Genomic DNA, 17438 nt, shown 5'->3' on the forward strand with positions numbered 1-17438 from the left:
ACCTGCAGGAAATAAACAACAGGACAAAATGAGCTGAAAAATCTTAAACACCTTGCAGTGCCAGAAAGTTAGGAGCTACTAAATATGCAGACACATACACACACACACACACACACACACACACACACACACACACACATAATAGGCATATGGCAAAGTGACAGAGAAGCCAATTCCCAATGGCTTAGGACAATTTAAACAAAACAATAAATAACAGAGTATTGGGATATAACCCAAAGTACAAAGTAAATATTGATGAGTTCATATTTATATTTTAAATGACTGAAAAGTAAATGCATGGGAAAGAATAGGCAAATCTCCTATATAGGAGAACTCCGAATAACTTATGTAGATATTCGCCCAACACAAAGGTGGAAGGAACATAAGTGTCCATCCCTGGAGTGAGGGATGGGCATAGTGACTTCCTTACAAAGGTACAGTGTAGAAAGGGACAAATAAAGTAACTTTGCTATGGAGACACTTGAAAAAGACTATTTTAGCCAGGAAATTAAGGCCAACATCATCAAAGATAAGTCATATTAATAACAAAGACTCTTAATAAAATATGTTGAGGATGGCACTTTACCTCTGCAGGCTACCTCCCCAAACTACAGCTTCCAAGTCTAATTATGAGGAAAAAATCAGACAAATCCCAATAGAGGGATATCCCACAAAATATATGACTCATTCTTTCAAAACTGTCAAAGTCATCAAAAACAAGGAAAGTCTGAGAATTTTAGTGAAAAAGAGCCTAAGGAGACACAAAAACTAAATGTAATATGGTGTTCCTGGATGGGATACTGGAAGAACAAACAAAAAAGAACATTAGTGGAAAAAAAAAACAAGGTTATCCAAATAAAGTATGGACTTTATTAATAAGAATATATCAATATTCTTTAGGTGTAGTAAATGTACCATCCAATTTTGGAGATATTAGGAGAGGAAAACCACATATGATGTGGAGATGAACTCTGTCCTAGCTTCACAAGTTTTCTGTAAATTTATAATTGTTCAAAATAGAGTGTTTATTGGGAGAAAAAGAAATAGGCATGCATTCACATTATTCTTCCAGAAATTTTCCAATTTGTTTTAAAAAATGTTAAATCAGGGCTAGGGATCTGGCTCAAGTGGTAGCGCGCTCGCCTGGCATGTGCGGGGCACTGGGTTCGATCCTCAGCACCACATAAAAATAAAATAAAGATGTTGTGTCCACCGAAAACTAAAAAATAAATATTAAAAAAAAATGTTAAATCCCACACATGTACATTTTCAAGAAACAACTCCATGTACAATTGTGTTTCATCCTTTTCCATGTAAAGCTACACCACAAACATTTTTTTTTTTTAATTTGCCAATGTTTCTTTAAAATTTTTTAGGTAGATCTCTAGGTTGGGATGTGGACTACATCAGCAATATATGCTATTGCTAAGGGAAAAAAGCAAGTTGAATGTTCACTTCATACACTGCAGCAATGTGTGAATTTTTTTTTCAAGAATTCAAAAAGGCATAGACATTGCTTTCACATCTATTCCCTGAATGTGCTGAATACTCTGGCTAACTGTCTGGACAACCCTTCAAGGATGAGGGAACTGCTCCTCAGGGTATGGGATTACACCCCAGAGGAATCACTTCAGATGAAAAGAGCCATTTGCCCAAAGCCACACCTTCTTCCTGGGGCAGCTTCTCCCTCTTAGACAACTACAAAAAAAAAAAAACTCAGGTTAATTTAAGAATGAGCCATGGGGGTGCTAGGGCTGTGACTTAGCGGTGGAGCGCACATCTAGCACATATTTAAAAAGGGCTGGGGATTTGGTTCAGTGGTTAGGCACCCCTGGGTTCAATCCCTGGTACCAAAAAAAAAAAAAAAAGTATGGGCCACAAGGTGGGCAAGTCCTCCACTGATGTGGCATCCATGGGATTCCACTGAGCATGTCAACTCCCCTTCACTTTCTTATTTCCTTGCCTTCCCTTCCACAGGTGCTGACCTCAAGAGATGCTCTAGGAAAATGCCAGGTACACTAGTCTCCATCTCTGAGTCTGTACCCAAGTCTGTTTTCCAAGAAACCCAAATGGGGACTCTGGCTTTTTCCTGATCTTCTAGCTTAGAGAAAGAACCTTGGCTGAATTCATTCCCAGACTCCCTGACCCCAGTCCTTAGGCCAGAATAATCCAGTAGGAAACAAGGACAGAAGACTAGAGGGTAGGAAGAAGTGAGAATCTGTTAAAGAGTCTGTAAACAAGTCAAGATGGCGCCTGGCATTTTGCCAGAGGTAGTGGTTTATGAGGTGGTGCCAGCGAGCCATTAAGTGTGGAGATTTCTTGTTGGTTGACTGCTGTATCTAGTTTATGTTAATGAAGATAAGCTGTGTGGAATGTATAAATACCTCTGTTGTCCTACAGTAAATGGCTCCCACTCCTGCTGTATCAATGTACACAAGTTGCTCGTCACCCCCCCCCCCCCCCCCCCCCCCCCCCCGTTATTTTGCTGAAGCTGGACTGCGGCAAGAATCAAGGCCATTCTCTTTTCCTTTTCTCAGGTGTGACCCCTGTGGTGACAACCTCTCTCAGGATCCCAGTTCTCCATCACAGCCCTAGCTCCCAAGACCTGGTTTAACCACCTTTTCCCTTTGTCCTCTGTTCCCAGGTGGTAGCAGCCTCTGGGTTGTCCTGGTGCCCCATCATCCAGCTTTTCTAGCTATGCTGTAATTTGCTTCTAATTTTAAATTCTTTTGATTAAATTATCAGACATGGCCTTTGTTTCTCTGATTAGACCTGATGAACACAGCTAAAAATAATTAGACCAAGATAGATCAATAAACACAGCCCAGGGGACAATTGTAGCTAAACTTAATGTGGGCAAAGAACCCTCCATTTTAGGAATTCACCTGTTTTATGTGATTCTCAAATCTTCTAAATGCAAATGCTATTAAAATAGATCTTGCTCAGCTGAATGTCAAACAATAAAAGATACTGTCCCCCCATCCTAAAAATACCTTGTCACTTTTGAAGATACCATCAAGAAAGATATGACTCATTAAATAAAAAGAGCATTAAATGATTTTAGAAAAGAACTTTTAAAGTTCATAAAATAGGAAAAGGAAGAAAACAAGTTTGTTTTTTCATCCTACAGAAGAGCCCTTCCTAACCTCAGGCAGAGGATAAGATGGATGGACTAAGAGGGAAAGCTTTATGGGTCTCAACTAAAGCACTGACCTCTCACCTAGGCAGGTGTCATACCTACACATTCAGGTTGCAGTCACAGATGAAAAACAAAAGGTGCAAAGAACATCATGTGCATTTAAGTGTGTCTTATGTTTGTTCTTTTTTTTCTGAAAAAAAAAATTTCAAACTACAGTACCTTGTGTTTATCCTTTAAAAACAGTCTTGGTAGAAATTAAGAAGAAAAGAAAAAGTAACTACACAGAGGATTTTAGTACTTATTCCTAGGACAGGAAATAGCTTAACAGGGAAATAAACCATCACTCACTTTCTGTATAGGCCCAATGGTTACTTAATTGCTATTATGGTGGCAACTTAAAGACACAATTTAAAAATTGGTAATGGATACATGGGTTTATAATTTGAGAGGGAACATAATTTTAGAAATATAGCATCTTTTAATGTATTCATTTATAGTTAAGTCAATTTAATTATACTCATTTATTTGGATAAGGAATCTTGAAATTATGATGCTAAGGACATTCACACTTAATCCTTTAATTTTGTTCTTTTAGTAAATGTTTCTTGAGCAAGTGCTATGTACTTTTTTACCACTATGAGCTGAAGAATTATAAAAGTTTAAAAACAAAAACCATGATACCTCATTCTTTACCTGATATCCAACAGAAGTTTTTAAGATGATAAAAATGTCCCACATATCCATGGTCACCCATATGGTAGAAACTAGCCACATGTCACAGCTGAGCACTTGGAGTATGGCTCCTATGACTGAGGAAATGAATTTTTTTTTATTTTATTTAAGATTACTTACTTAAATTTTAATATAAGTAGCTACAATATGTGCCTAGTGGAAGGAAAGAGAGTTATAAAGTAGTTGAATTAAAAAAAAAAAAAAAGTGTCGGTCTTTCTACATCCACCCTCTGCACTCCCTTTAATTTGTTCCTACCATTAAAACTAAAATGACCTTTCTAAAATGTAAATTACATCTTGTTGCTAAGAACAAAAATCAAACCAAACAAAACAGGCAAACAGAAAAAGGACTTCAGTGATTTCCAATTGCTCTTAAAAAAAAAAAAAAAAATCCCTCAGATGGTCTGCAAAGCCCTGCCTGCCCCCTAATGACAGTTCCAGCCTACTGTCCCATAGTACACCACAAGCTCTGCATGCCAACCATGGTGGCCTTCTCCAAGTTCTAGGATAAATCATGTTCCCTCCTCTTTGCCCCTGTTACTACCACCCCTCCCAATCCTTTTCTGCAAGATAGGCACTTCCTAGAGGCCCCCTCCTCTGACCCCCCTGATTGGCCAGTTTCCCATCACTGTTCTCTCACAGCTCAATATATGGCTCCTGGGTGGGATTTACCATGGTTGCAACTTGAGATATTTTATGTAATTATTTGCTAAGTATCTGGTCCCCTATGGGTAGACTGTTATTGACCATGTGGCCTAGCCTCTTGCACCACACCACTCACACAATAGGAATTCTAAATATGTGTCCAATAAATTACAATTTATAATCTAGCATGGACTCTATCAGATGTGGAGGTAGTTACTATTATTATCTCCTTTGTACAGGGGAGAAAACTAAGACATGGGAAAGTTTAAGGACTTGCCCCAAATTAAAGGATACACAGCAGTTATTGGCAGAGACAGAATTTATACCCCAGAAGTCTGGCTCCATAGTCTGCCTCTTAAACAAGGGGCTATGACTTCTTATGCTTAAATAAGGGCTATGACTTCTACAGGATTATGCAGCAACTGAGCGGTTCAGGGTCAAGGGAGACGGACGGAAGAGCAGCTAAAGAATGTTTCATGTAAAAGAATACACTGAAGTGGAACTTGGGGGTGCCTGGTGCTGGGTGAGAAAACAGAAGTGAAAAAAATCACACCTGGGATAGAGAATAGAAATAACCTGTATAAGGTGTGTGTGAAGAACAGCCCTACTCTGAGCTGACTGTAATGGAAGGTATAGATCAGCAAAGCTGGAAGATTTGAGAGAGAGACATGTATCTTGAGCTTGATTTTGACTCTAAATTGATAAGGAACTTTAAGACCAAAAAATACCTGAGTCCTTCAAACTCTTCAATCCAAGCTGTGGGTATAAAACATGTCTCACCCAACGTGCAGGACACTGTGTCCCACTGAGTTGCAGGAGCCAGACCAGACACCCTCATCAGCCAACAGGTTTGCTCCTCTTCATTCACAGAACTGTGCCAATTAGAGGAGATAAAGTATCTAGCACAGGACCTGACAAATGGTAAACTCAACAAAGGCGAAGGTGTGTATTTTCCTCCCTAAACTTACCAGCACTTACTAGAGACAAGGGTCTACTCTAAATGATTGACAAATATTAAATAACTGGCTGCGTGTGTATGCGCTAGTCATCCAGAAGTGCTACTACAAACAGATAATATACTATAAACATATACTATATATGTTTATATACTATAAACAGTTGTTAATAAGCCCTTGAGAAACAAGATCCACTATTACTCAAACAATGAGAAATAATGCTAAAAATGAGGCTGGGTTAGAAAGGTGCACACCTTTAATCCCATCAGCTCCTGAGGCTGAGGCAGGAGGATTGCTAGTTCAAAGCCAGCCTCAGCAGCTTAGCGAACCCCTAAGCAACTCAGTGAGACCCTGTCTCTAAATAAAACTTAAAATTTAAAAATTTAAATTTAAAACAATGTAGAGAGGCTGTCTCTAAATAAATTTTTTTAAAAAAAAATTAAATGCTGGGCTGAGGAATACAAATTTTACCACATGTGATGTGGAAGTCTCTGGAAAATTCTGAAAAGAAATATACTGAAAAGCAGTCACTATTTTAGGATAATTAATAATATAACCATAGAAGGAGTCATGGTAAATGGAAGTAGAGCTAAAAAAATGATTAAAAAATGAAAAAAATAAAATAAAATTTTGAGGACTAATTGCATGTAAAATACAAGCAGGGACAGTTACAAAGATTGCCACTGAGCTAAGGATAGTAAAATAAAAGTCCCAAAATCCTACTTATCAAAGATACATTAAAAAGTCAACTAACATCTGGGTGCAGTGGTATATATCTGCAAACCCAGACACCCAGGAGGCTGAGGCAGAAGGATAGTTAAGTTGGAGGCCAGCCTGTGACTTAGTAAGATCCTGCATTAAAATAAAATTTTATAAAGGGTTGGAGATGTAGCTCCATGGTACAGCATTCACATGAGGCCCTAGTTCAATCCCCAGTGCCACCAAAAAAAAAAAAAGACTGTCTAGCAATGTTAAAATATCACATAAACTATAAATTTTAAAAAAGGAAAGAGAACAGTACATACAATTTGATCTCATTTTTGTTAAAAAAAACAAAAAATGATATGTACACATATGCCACAGCCTGGCTGGCTGGGCAAAATAACGGGGGGGGGGGGGGGGGGCGAGTGACAAGGAACTTGTGAAGGTTGATACAGCGGGAGCCACTTTATTGCAGGATAGCAGAGGTATATATACTTAACTGATTATACACAGCTTGTTTCAATTAACATCCAGATACATCAATTGTTCATTAAGGAATCCTTATCATCTTAATGATTACACACAACTTAACTTAATTGACTTAATCTAGACACAGCAGTCAGTCATTAAGGAATCTCTATCATCTTAGTGGCTCGCTGGCATTACTTCTCAAACCACTCCTCTTGGCAAAGTGCCAGGCGCCATCTTGACTTGTCTGTGGTCCTCATCACACATAGAATCCTTGGGGGAGGAACAAAATATTAATAGCTTGCACATAGAATGAAAGCAGTGTTTATTTTCTCCTTTACACCTTTTTGCATTTTCTGTGATATGAAGCATTTTTACAACAGGAGAAAATACTCTCTCTAGACAAAGATTTTAGATCTAGAAGAAGCCCACCTAACCTTTTATATTATGATTAAGAAAACTGAAAATCAGCTAAGAAACTGTTCAAAGGTCATATAGCAAACAATTCTTATTACTCCAAGTTTACCCTCTACAAGATACCTGTCTCCCAAGACCTTTGCTTGAATCATTCCTGAAAAAACATCATTCCCTTTTTCAAAGTTTCCAAGAGATGGCAAAGAAGTTTCCAAGTGTTGACATTCTGCACATTAACTTCCTTTAAGCTGATTGGATGTGGTATATAAATGAACCATATATAAGTAGAGTTGTTTTGTATTTATTTCCCTGGGTAATCCAAAAATAGACAGGACCAATATGATCTGTTCTTAATGCTCCTAGCCCATACCCTTCCCACCTGAGCACATTCACATTCCATTCACCTGTTTCCTAGTCTCCAGAGACTCTGATCTAGATGATGTTAGGTGGTGATTTATAGGAAGCCAGTGTATTGGATGATTAAGTATTATGGAATAAACTTGTGCCAAGGACATTTAGCCTGATTCGACACCTGAAAAGCCCCAGTACAAGATTCCTTTGTTTTGGTTTTGTGGATTGTCAATAAGGTACTGCAATGGAAACTTTGAAGTGAAGAGTTCTATTGATGGTATGTTGTAAAGAGAAATCTACATGAGATCCTGGTAGATGGATGGCTAAGCTGGAAAAACACCTATTATCATATGATTGCAAAGACAGAAAATTGGCCCAGCTGAGAGCAATAAAGAGCAATTAAAGGACAAGCCAGTACAGAGTAAGGAAAAAGCAATTAAAGAACAAGCAACAAATGAGAGCATGGGTAGGTTCCTGAAAGACGGAAACTGCATGTGCAAAGGGAAGTAGGAGATGGTGTGCAGTGTTCTGGACACACAGAAGCAATGGGGCTACTTATATCAATGTACCACTGGGGTCCAAGGAAGGAGAGAGACCAAATGCAACCAGCAGTAGTGCCACTTCAACCCAATGCCATCATAGTTGAGGTCATGGAGGGAGGAACTGAATTTTTCTGTCTTGCTTTGTGTTTTTAATCACAGCATCTTGTATGAAGTCAAAGGCAGAGCAAGCATTGATTATAACTCATAGCTACAGAAATTCCAATAATTAGGTCTCATAACTTTGGAGAGCTGTGACACCCCAAACTTTAATGTGCAGACAAATCCCTGGGAAATGCAGATTCTGGTTCAGGAGGTCTGGGATGGGGCCCAAAATTCTTCATTTCTTACAAGTTGCAGGAAAATGATGCAGATGGATTAGGAGAGCACACACCAGGTAGCAAAGCTGTCAAGGGCCTTCTGAGTAAAGAAAAATTTAAAATTCAGGTCACTCTGAAGCTTATCAATGACAAGAAAAACTACCATGAGGGGCACACTATGTGCCACTTTGCACATATAATTCAATTCTCCTAACAACACTCTGATGTGGTTTTATTTTACTGTTGTGGAAGTTGATATTAAGGAAATATATGTCTGCATTCAAACAGCTAATAAGAGAGTATCAGGATTTTATCACAATTCCAACTCCAAAGTTATTTACCAATAAACTACAGAGATAAGATTAACAGAATTCTTACTAATGTGATCAGAAACCCCAAAATTATCTCTAACAAGAGGATAATTGGACTCAATAAGGCAGCAGAAGCAGAAGGATTTTGAAATCTATAAAGGAATTTACATAAAGATACAAATGTTATACCTTTTTGATCATTTTTATATGTCCTAATCTCCCATTTCCCTCTTTTAGTTCTTAAAATATTATTAAATATATACTTTCCCTTAAAGCAGATATATTCTCAAAACTTTTGGTCTCAGGATCTATGTTCCTACAAATAGCTAACAACCTTAAGAAGGCTTTTCAGAGGACTAGGGACACTTTTCTTTAAAACCACACCAAAATTCTACAAGTGGCAATTCTTTAAATCATAACATGAAACTTGGATAGATACTGACAACTTTTCATATTGTTACATGAAAATCCATTAGTCTACCTTGTACTTTGGAACTTGTATCAATGCATAATTTTGGAACATCATCCATTGGTTCTTTGAAAAATATTGGTTTACTAAGTTCTGCTGTTTTTTGAAATGTTGACATACATCATTGAACAACATGAAAAATATCATCCCTTATTATCTTCATCCATAACGTCAAAAGATCTTTAAGGATTGGGAAGCTGTAAAGTTGATATTCAGGAAATATATGTCTGAATCACATATGAATCAAATATGAAAGTTATTCAAATTTCTAATTTTGCCCAAAAGCTCAATTTTATTGTAGGCAATAGATATCTCCTTCATTTGTTTTCCTTGAATCGACAAACTTAATAACATTCATTTTTAATAAAATGACTGCCAAATACCCAACTAGCAGTAACAACAGTTTGTCAGTAATGCTTTCTAAATAACAAGGGTGTTCCTGGGAAAAAAGCATCCAGCTTGGCTTTTAACCTCAACACAAGATGGTTTGGCCTCCAGAAAAACAGCAATATATGTGGCAAATATGCCATATGAGTCTTCCAAACTCCATTTAGGGAAAAAAAACCTCACAATAGTTGTTATTTATTTTGCTACATAAAAGCACCATAAAACTTCTGGAGTTTCTCTTTTCTCTTTCCAGAAGAGATCTTAGGCCTCAGATGACCCATTAAGACCCTAAAAGCATGCTAGTGCCAAGGAGCCTTAGAAGGGAAAGAACCCAGTTTTAGGAACAAGCTATTTTTCTCATGAATATTCTCCTAAAAAGCACAATAGAAAGATCTTTAAAGATCCCTAATCACATCTGAATGGAATGTTTGCCAGATAGATCTATGTGAAGTCATAAGATATGGTGAGAAAATTATCAATGAGATATGCTTGTGAAAATTCACCCTTGCAAAAACAGTTTTCTTTGATGACTCTCTATTTTCCTATTCCAGTACATTTAAAAATGTGTCAAGAAGGAAATTCAAATTAAGAAAGAAATTTACCAAAAATTTGCAATATTGGAAGACCATGAAAACCTTATTATTGCCTAATTTTATGCTAGTGAAAAGCACACTAATTTTGTCACTGAATTTTTTCAGGGAAATTTAGTTGCTGAATTACCAAAAGAAATATATCTCATTATATAACAATCTGTGTCATCACACTAGAAATCACAGAGGTTCTAATCAGATATCGCTTATATTGAAGTGTGGGGAGATGACACCCAATGACAGACAAAGCCTGGTGCATCAAGATGTAACAATCATCATGGACAAGGCAAACAAATGGATGACATCAGCCATTAGGCCACAATAAAAATCTGTCATTTAAAAGACCTTTCAATTAAAAAAAAAAAAAGAACAAGAAGAAGAAAAAAAAAAGGCCTTTCACTTATCATGGTCTATTACTTAATGGTAAGGCTTTTGCCTCAGCATTTGATATGTTTCTAAAAGTGAAGTAAATAAACCACCTACATCTGAAAAAAATGTTGAAAAACAATGCAGGCTCCTTGAATCCATTCCAAATCCTTATCTCTGGTATTAGAATCCCGGAATTCATGTCTTTAAGGCATTCCCCAGGTGGTTTCTATGAACACTGTGGGAGAAACCTGATTGAACTCCTCTAAACCTGTTTCCTGATCTGCAAAAATAGAACTGAATGTCACCATACTTTCCTATTTCAGAGCTGTTGATGTGTTGTAAATCAATTAAAAATATATGGGAAAACGCCTGTTAAAATTTGCAAATTATCATCATCTAAACTTTTAACCACTTATATCTCCAACAGCTCTTCTTCTAAAAACTAAAAGTAAAAGAGAAAATACTGACATATATTATAGACAATATCTTAACTGTTGTAATGAAGCCTCAGGTAACTAAAATATTCAGGAAGTAGTGTGCCCCGGTTAATATTTAGCTGAAATTCTGGCTACTCTTTTAAAAGACCTTCTTAAATGTATTACTGCACTTTCCATCCTTGGTTAACACATAATCCAATTTTTATTTAATGCCAAAGGATTTTCATGTTAGGTCAGCATTCTGCATATCTGTTCTTGTTGCACAAGATTTATGCTGAGAAGAGTAATCCATGTTGTGCCATGAGTTCATTTACTAAAAAGGTTTCTTGTGTATTTTTTGTTATTTGGGGTATATTTCATGGTTGATAGAGGCAAGTTTATTTTAACCAAAGGCAGATCACTAATTGTTTTAGTCAGCCTTTTCACTGCTGTGATTAAGAATCCAACAAAAACAACTTCAGTGGAGGAAAAGTTTATTCGGGGGCTCACAGTTTTTGAGGTCTCAGACCATAGGGAGCTGACTCCATTCCTTGGGGCTTGAAGTGAGGCTGAACAACATGGAGGAAGAGTGTGGCAGAGGGAAACAGCTCACATGGTGATCAGAAAGCAGAGAGAGACACTCTACTCCACAGGTATACATATGATTTATACCAAAGCCACACCCCCAATGCCCCACCTCCCCTTTCAGTTACCACTAAAGTCCATCAGATGATTCATTCACTGATTGGGTTAAGGCTCTTGTAACCCAATCATTTCTTCTCTGAACCTTCTTGCCCTGTCTCACATGTGAGCTTTTCAGGGACACTCACTTCCAAACCATAACACTAATTATAAGTTAAGTTCCAAAAGCTCATTTGTTTCCAAGTTGTCTGGAACTTGAAATACCTCTCCCTCTAACAACAACAAAAAAGTTGTGAATCATGATTAAGTTCTCTGCCTTGTCCAAAGAGCTCATAATACATAATACATGCCCATTACAGTTGCAATACATTCATTAATATTAAAAATTACAATGGTATTACAAAACAAAATTGAACATAAAACTATTATATTTACCTTAGCTACTGAAAACTAAGAGAAAAGAGTTAGAAGGAGAAACATGAGAAGCTGATAAAAATTTCTGCAAATATTCTACAAAGATAAATAGCCTCAGTTGTTCTTATACTGAATGCATAATGCATGTCTCTCCCATGGCCATCAGGGATTCTCTTCAAAGGCCTGATTAGTATATGATGGGGATAGGAGATGGCAAAACTGAGAATTAACTGACAAGCAGCACAGAAGGGAAATGAGACAGGTATTCAAAGCAAGGCTGTGCATGCCGTAGAAAGAGACTACATGGAGCGGAAAGAGCTGAGATACAAATGGGTGTGAGAGAAATCACAGAGCATGACTCAATGCAGAAGAAAAGAAGTAATAGACAGCAATGCTGGAGGCAACAGTGGCCCATAAGAGTTATAAAGACTGAATGTGGATATGGCAGCAAAGTCACCAAAACAAAAGAGGCCTTGGCATAGGTAAGGGAGATTTATTTTACCTATACAATGTCCTTACTTGAATATCCTAGTGCATCCTCATTTGGGTTATTTCTACTTGAAAAAAATTTCCAGCAGCTAGATTTCTAATTCTGAATCTAAATGATCACTAAGGCCCTGTCTGGTATCTTCTTAGACATGTGGCCTCAGTCAGGAACTCTTGTTCATTCATTACTTGTTTCATTTCCCTCTGCCCAAATAAATTGTTATTCCCACTCTGATCTTACCTGAGAAACTATACCCAGATCATGTATATTTGGATTTCTGAATTTGTGGAACCTTTGAGGCCATGTTATATATTTGGTCTTCCCATCTTGCCCTTTTACAAGTTGAAGTGTGACTCCCTCTAATTAAAAATGTAGCGATTATTCAACCAACCAAACACTGACACTGAACCACATTAGGTATTATTATGGTTTGAATTTGAAATGTCTTCCAAAAGCTCATATGTTAAAGGCTTGGTCCCCAGTGAAGTAATGTTCAGAGGTGGGGCTTTCAGAAAATGATTGGATAATGAGGGCTCTGATCCAGATCTTATCTTTTATCAGTGGATTCATCCATTTGGTAAATTAATTTGAATGGACTAGTGGGAAGTAGCAAAAACCATAGACAAGTGGGACATGGTTAGAAGAAGCAGGTCACAGGGGCATGCCCTTGAGGTCTATAGCTTGTCCCTGGCCCCTTCTTTTGTCTGCCTGTCTGCCTGTCTATCTGTCTCTCTTTCTCCCTCTCTCTCTCTTTTTCCTGGCTGCCATAAGATAATAGCTTTTCTCCACCATGCACTTCCACCATGATGTTCTGCCTTATCAAGGGCTCAAAGCAATGGAGCCAGTCAACCCTGGACTGAAACTTCTGAAACTGAACCCCAAAAATCTTTCCCCTTTAAGTTGCATTTATCCAGATATTTGTCTTAGCAGCAAATGACACAGGTACTATTTTAGAATCAGAAGTAAAAACAACAGTCTAGCTGAGTTCCTAGAAATCCTTGGTGCATTTTATTAGAACACGTGAAATAAATACCATAAAGGGCAAAGAGCAGACAGCTCTGACCTCCAAGGTGCTCTGGCCATTTTAAAATAAAATGCTTAACTGTAGTTGACAGATATTAAATTTCATTAACCAAAGGGCAATGTCAATTCTGAATCTAATTAAGAGCCGAGAGTTATCATGAATACTATTATTAAATCTTCATTAACCAAAGAGCCATGTCAATTCTGAATCTAATTAAGAGCAGAGAGTTATCGTGAGTATTATTAACATTGTATTCTAGTGATAACAGATCACAAGGCAAAGGGAAGGAAGCTGAGGGAATTATTAACCTTCACACCCGAATCTCAGATAACCAAGGCCAACTCCACCTCTTAAAAGAAACTCTTCAAAGGAAAGGTGAAAGTAGTCTTCATTGATCACTACCTATACATGAAGTCTTTGACACACACATGGACATATGTTTGCATAAGTACAGCAGAAGATCACAACATAACAAAACAATGCTTCAGAAGAACTAACTGGAAAAAAATACATTGCAATGCAGTTAAAGTTTCCTGTCCCTTTAAAATCATGCAGGGAACAAGGATATTTCAAATGAAACTCCAAATCCAACCTGAATAGAAGTCTATACTTCAAAACTTGATTTGGAACCAAGGAAAAACATCTAGTATTTAAAATATTGCTATAGTTTGGATGTTGCAAGTCCCCCAAAGGCCCATGAGCTTAAAGTCTTGGTCCCCAGGGTGGCCCTATTGGGAGGCAGGGCCTTATTGAAGGTGTTAGATCATGGGGGTGGGGGTGCCTTCTGCAGGGATTGTGAAACTCAGGTCTCATTCTTTCTCTGCTTCCTGGCTCATGATGAAAGTGGTTTGCTCTATCATGTGCTTCATGCCAACACCATCAGTTCCCTCACCAGAGACCCACAGCAATGGCATCTTGATCTTGGACTGGAACCTCCAGAACTGTAAACTGAATAAACTTTTTTTTTTCTGTGTATCTCAATTACCTCAGTATTCATTACAGTGACAGAAAGCTGACTGACACACATATCTACTGAGGCATATAGAAACTAATACTTGTTTTTTCCTCTTTCTGCTTTCCTCAATCTGGCTCAGTGCCTAGGCAGAAGCATTTCCAGGACCCAGGGCCAAAAGCCTCTAGAATAGAGCTTGCTTGTCTTTTCCTAGGATCAAACACCACATAGGGAGAAGCAAGAGTAGGACAAGATATTCCCTTCTTTATATATTCTTACATACCCTCATCCTTTCAGTTTACTGAGAAAATTTCAGAAAAGTGCAAAAGTCATTACCATTGATTGATTATCTATTTGCAAAGCAACTCTCATGCTTATTCTGCTAGATTAAAGCAGAGCAGCGGTAGAGTGGGTACTCTTAATCCCAACGCCAGGATGCATCAGTCCAACCTATTTCTTCAGCTTTATGAAAAGTGTGCTAATGCTTAATCTGAAAAAAGAAAGAGAGAAAAAGAGAAATTCTCTAACTGTAGTTTTTCTCTAGAAGATGTGTCACAGTGCTCTTTGATAATAGCTGTCAAATTCCTTTGGAGGAAAGATTTGGAGGTAGGAGGGTACTGAAGTTAGGTAGGGAAAGAAGAATGTAGAAGAGGCTTCACATTCAGCTTTAAAAAGTTTCAAGAATAAGACAATGAGCTTGGTGATTACTTATATTTTAATGTCTCTCGGGATTCCAGCAAAAGATCTGGAGTAAGAATTAAATATAGGTTACAGAAAAAGGCCCCACCTAGTGGGATACAAAAAATATTCCTAGTAGTCCTATTTGAGGAAATAAGTACCAGGACACTTCCATCTCAACCATGCAAAGGTTCATCATAAAAACATATGGGATGCTGTTTGACCAGCTGAGTGCAGGTGTCAAAGACTAAAACCTTTGTTCCAAAGGTGGACCTTTGTGGATACCCATTGTGGATTCTCAATGGGTAGAGAGTAGGTAAATGAGCAGGGAAGATATAAAGATTAAGCAATTGGGAAAACTTTCAAGACTTACAGACATGTAGAAATGGTTTTACATTTGACTTGCATAAAATTCAATGGATAATTATTGACTGCCTCATAGTATGCTAAAACCACCTGAAGGTAGTAATACTAAATAATTTAAATGATCATGTTGTAAAAGCTAAAGGTCTTCATTAAAAATAAAAACAAAACAAAAAAAATCCACTAGACTCAAATGAAACAAGTTCTCTTCAATACCATATGTTATAACAATGACATCTGATACAAAAATATATCTTGAGATGCAAACATCATGTGGTTTGGGACACTTATTCTTTGAAACTTAGGCTTATTTTTAAGTACTAAGGATATGACAACATCTCTTAAGTCTAGGAATTTTGGCTCAAAGTACTGTAATGTCACCATGATACCTAAAATATCATTGGAAATGACTACAAAAAGGAGACTTCAAACACCAGAAAAGACGTCTTACAACAAATTATGTTCAATCATCATGTGTGACAATACATTTTAGTACTCTATACACAGAACTGTGGTTTCCACTTAATAAAAGAAAAACGATTATATCTTCTTTTGGTTTTGATCTTATTTATCACACACATTGCTCCATTTGATCCTCACAAAAATCTATGCAATGTCCAAGAGATTCCAAGACCTCATTTTAACACAGAAAAAAAAAAAAAAAAAAGTGAGGTAGGGAAGAATTATGGAAGGCCCCAGGAACTAATAATGGCCATGAAACCCAGGCCTTCTGATCCAAGATTAGCTCTGGCCACCAAAGATTTAGAATGAAAAACAACCACACACTTCAAGAAAATTAACTGTGGATCCTGCAACTGTCATGACAAAATAGCGAAGGGACCATAAGTAGTTATACATTAGCAACCCAGATTGCGTAGCCTGAGGTTAGAGTGGGCAAAGAATCACAGTCACTTAATGTTAACATTGATGGAATTTCTGAGCAGCTGCAAGAAATACCTAAACAGCTGAACGAAAAGTGTTTTCTAAAGTTCCTGATAAAACTCAGAAAAGAGGTCTGTTGAATCTTTTCAACTGGAATCAGTTACTCTAAATCATCACTACAGTACTGCATCCCGAGCCAGAGCCACCAAAAGAGGTTTAACATTTCTGCACCTTCCTAAGACAACTTTCAGGTTGCTCATTTTTCCTCCTCGAAAAACCCTGGGCTCTTCTTGGGAAGAAAGTGATATCTCTAAAGAGGACCGGTTTTAACACTCTGGATTCATACTGAGGCCCTCCCGAGCATCCGGAGTGAAACATATCGCTGGCGCCAAAAGAAGGGAAAGCGGTGCTGAGACTTGGCACAGCTGCAAAGGTGGGTGTGCAGGCGAAGCGAAGCGCCCCAGAGGCTGCCTCTCTCCGGGGCCGGGTGCTGACCGCGCTGCGAGAGAAGGAGCTCTGCGCGCCCCACCTCCCGCCCTCCTGCGCGCCAGGCCGGGTAGCCGACCTACCAGCGAGAGCACTTTATAGGTGTTGGGGTCCTTGGCGGTGCGGGCGCGCGCCGTCTTTTCCAGCGGTTCCTCCCCCAGGTCCATAGGGGCCAGCAAGGACGCGGCCGCCCGCGGGTCTCCTGGCGCATCGGTGGCGCGGCCGCGGCTCGAGTCGCGGCCGTTCCCTGCTGGGCCTTCCCGGGGGCCGCGCCCGCCCTCGCCGCCGCCACCGCGGTTCCCGCCCCCAGCGCAGCCGTCGCGCTCCATCGTGGCCCCGGGCGCTCCGGCCCCGCTGTTCCCAGAGCCCTTTAATAGACTCCGCGCCGGCCCCGCCCCAGCCCGCCGCGCCGCGCCGCGCCGCCCCACCGTCAGACCCTTGGCTGCTGTCCCTCCGCCCAGCGCCCGAAGTGAAGGGAAAGCGACTCAACGCCCCGGATTATTTGGCTTCCTGTCTGATTTCGGGCACTCTGCGTGTAGGTTATTTTGAGTCCTTCACGTGGGCGTGTCTTTAACTTCTCCCCAAAGCCTTCCCCTCCCCGCGCCCCGGCCACCGCGAACACTTGCAGGAATCGCCCTGCGTGGCCCCGCAGCGCGGGCTGGACTGGAATTGCAGAGTGTGGTCTGCAGAGGGCATGAGATC

At 39.0% G+C, this 17438-nt stretch overlaps 1 protein-coding gene across 1 annotated transcript in view; it reads right to left on the bottom strand.

Moving 5' to 3' along the window:
* Enpp1 (ectonucleotide pyrophosphatase/phosphodiesterase 1) overlaps nt 1-17067 on the bottom strand; it is a 66803-nt gene extending 49736 nt beyond the window's left edge. The window contains exon 1 of the mRNA XM_027938530.2: nt 16820-17067. Coding sequence (XP_027794331.2) covers nt 16820-17065 — 246 coding nt within the window. The 5' untranslated portion in view covers nt 17066-17067. The remainder of the gene's footprint in view (nt 1-16819) is intronic.
* Between the last annotated feature and the right edge of the window lie 371 nt (nt 17068-17438).

This window comes from Marmota flaviventris, chromosome 6 (genome assembly GCF_047511675.1).
Source record: "Marmota flaviventris isolate mMarFla1 chromosome 6, mMarFla1.hap1, whole genome shotgun sequence".
NCBI lineage: Eukaryota > Metazoa > Chordata > Mammalia > Rodentia > Sciuridae > Marmota > Marmota flaviventris.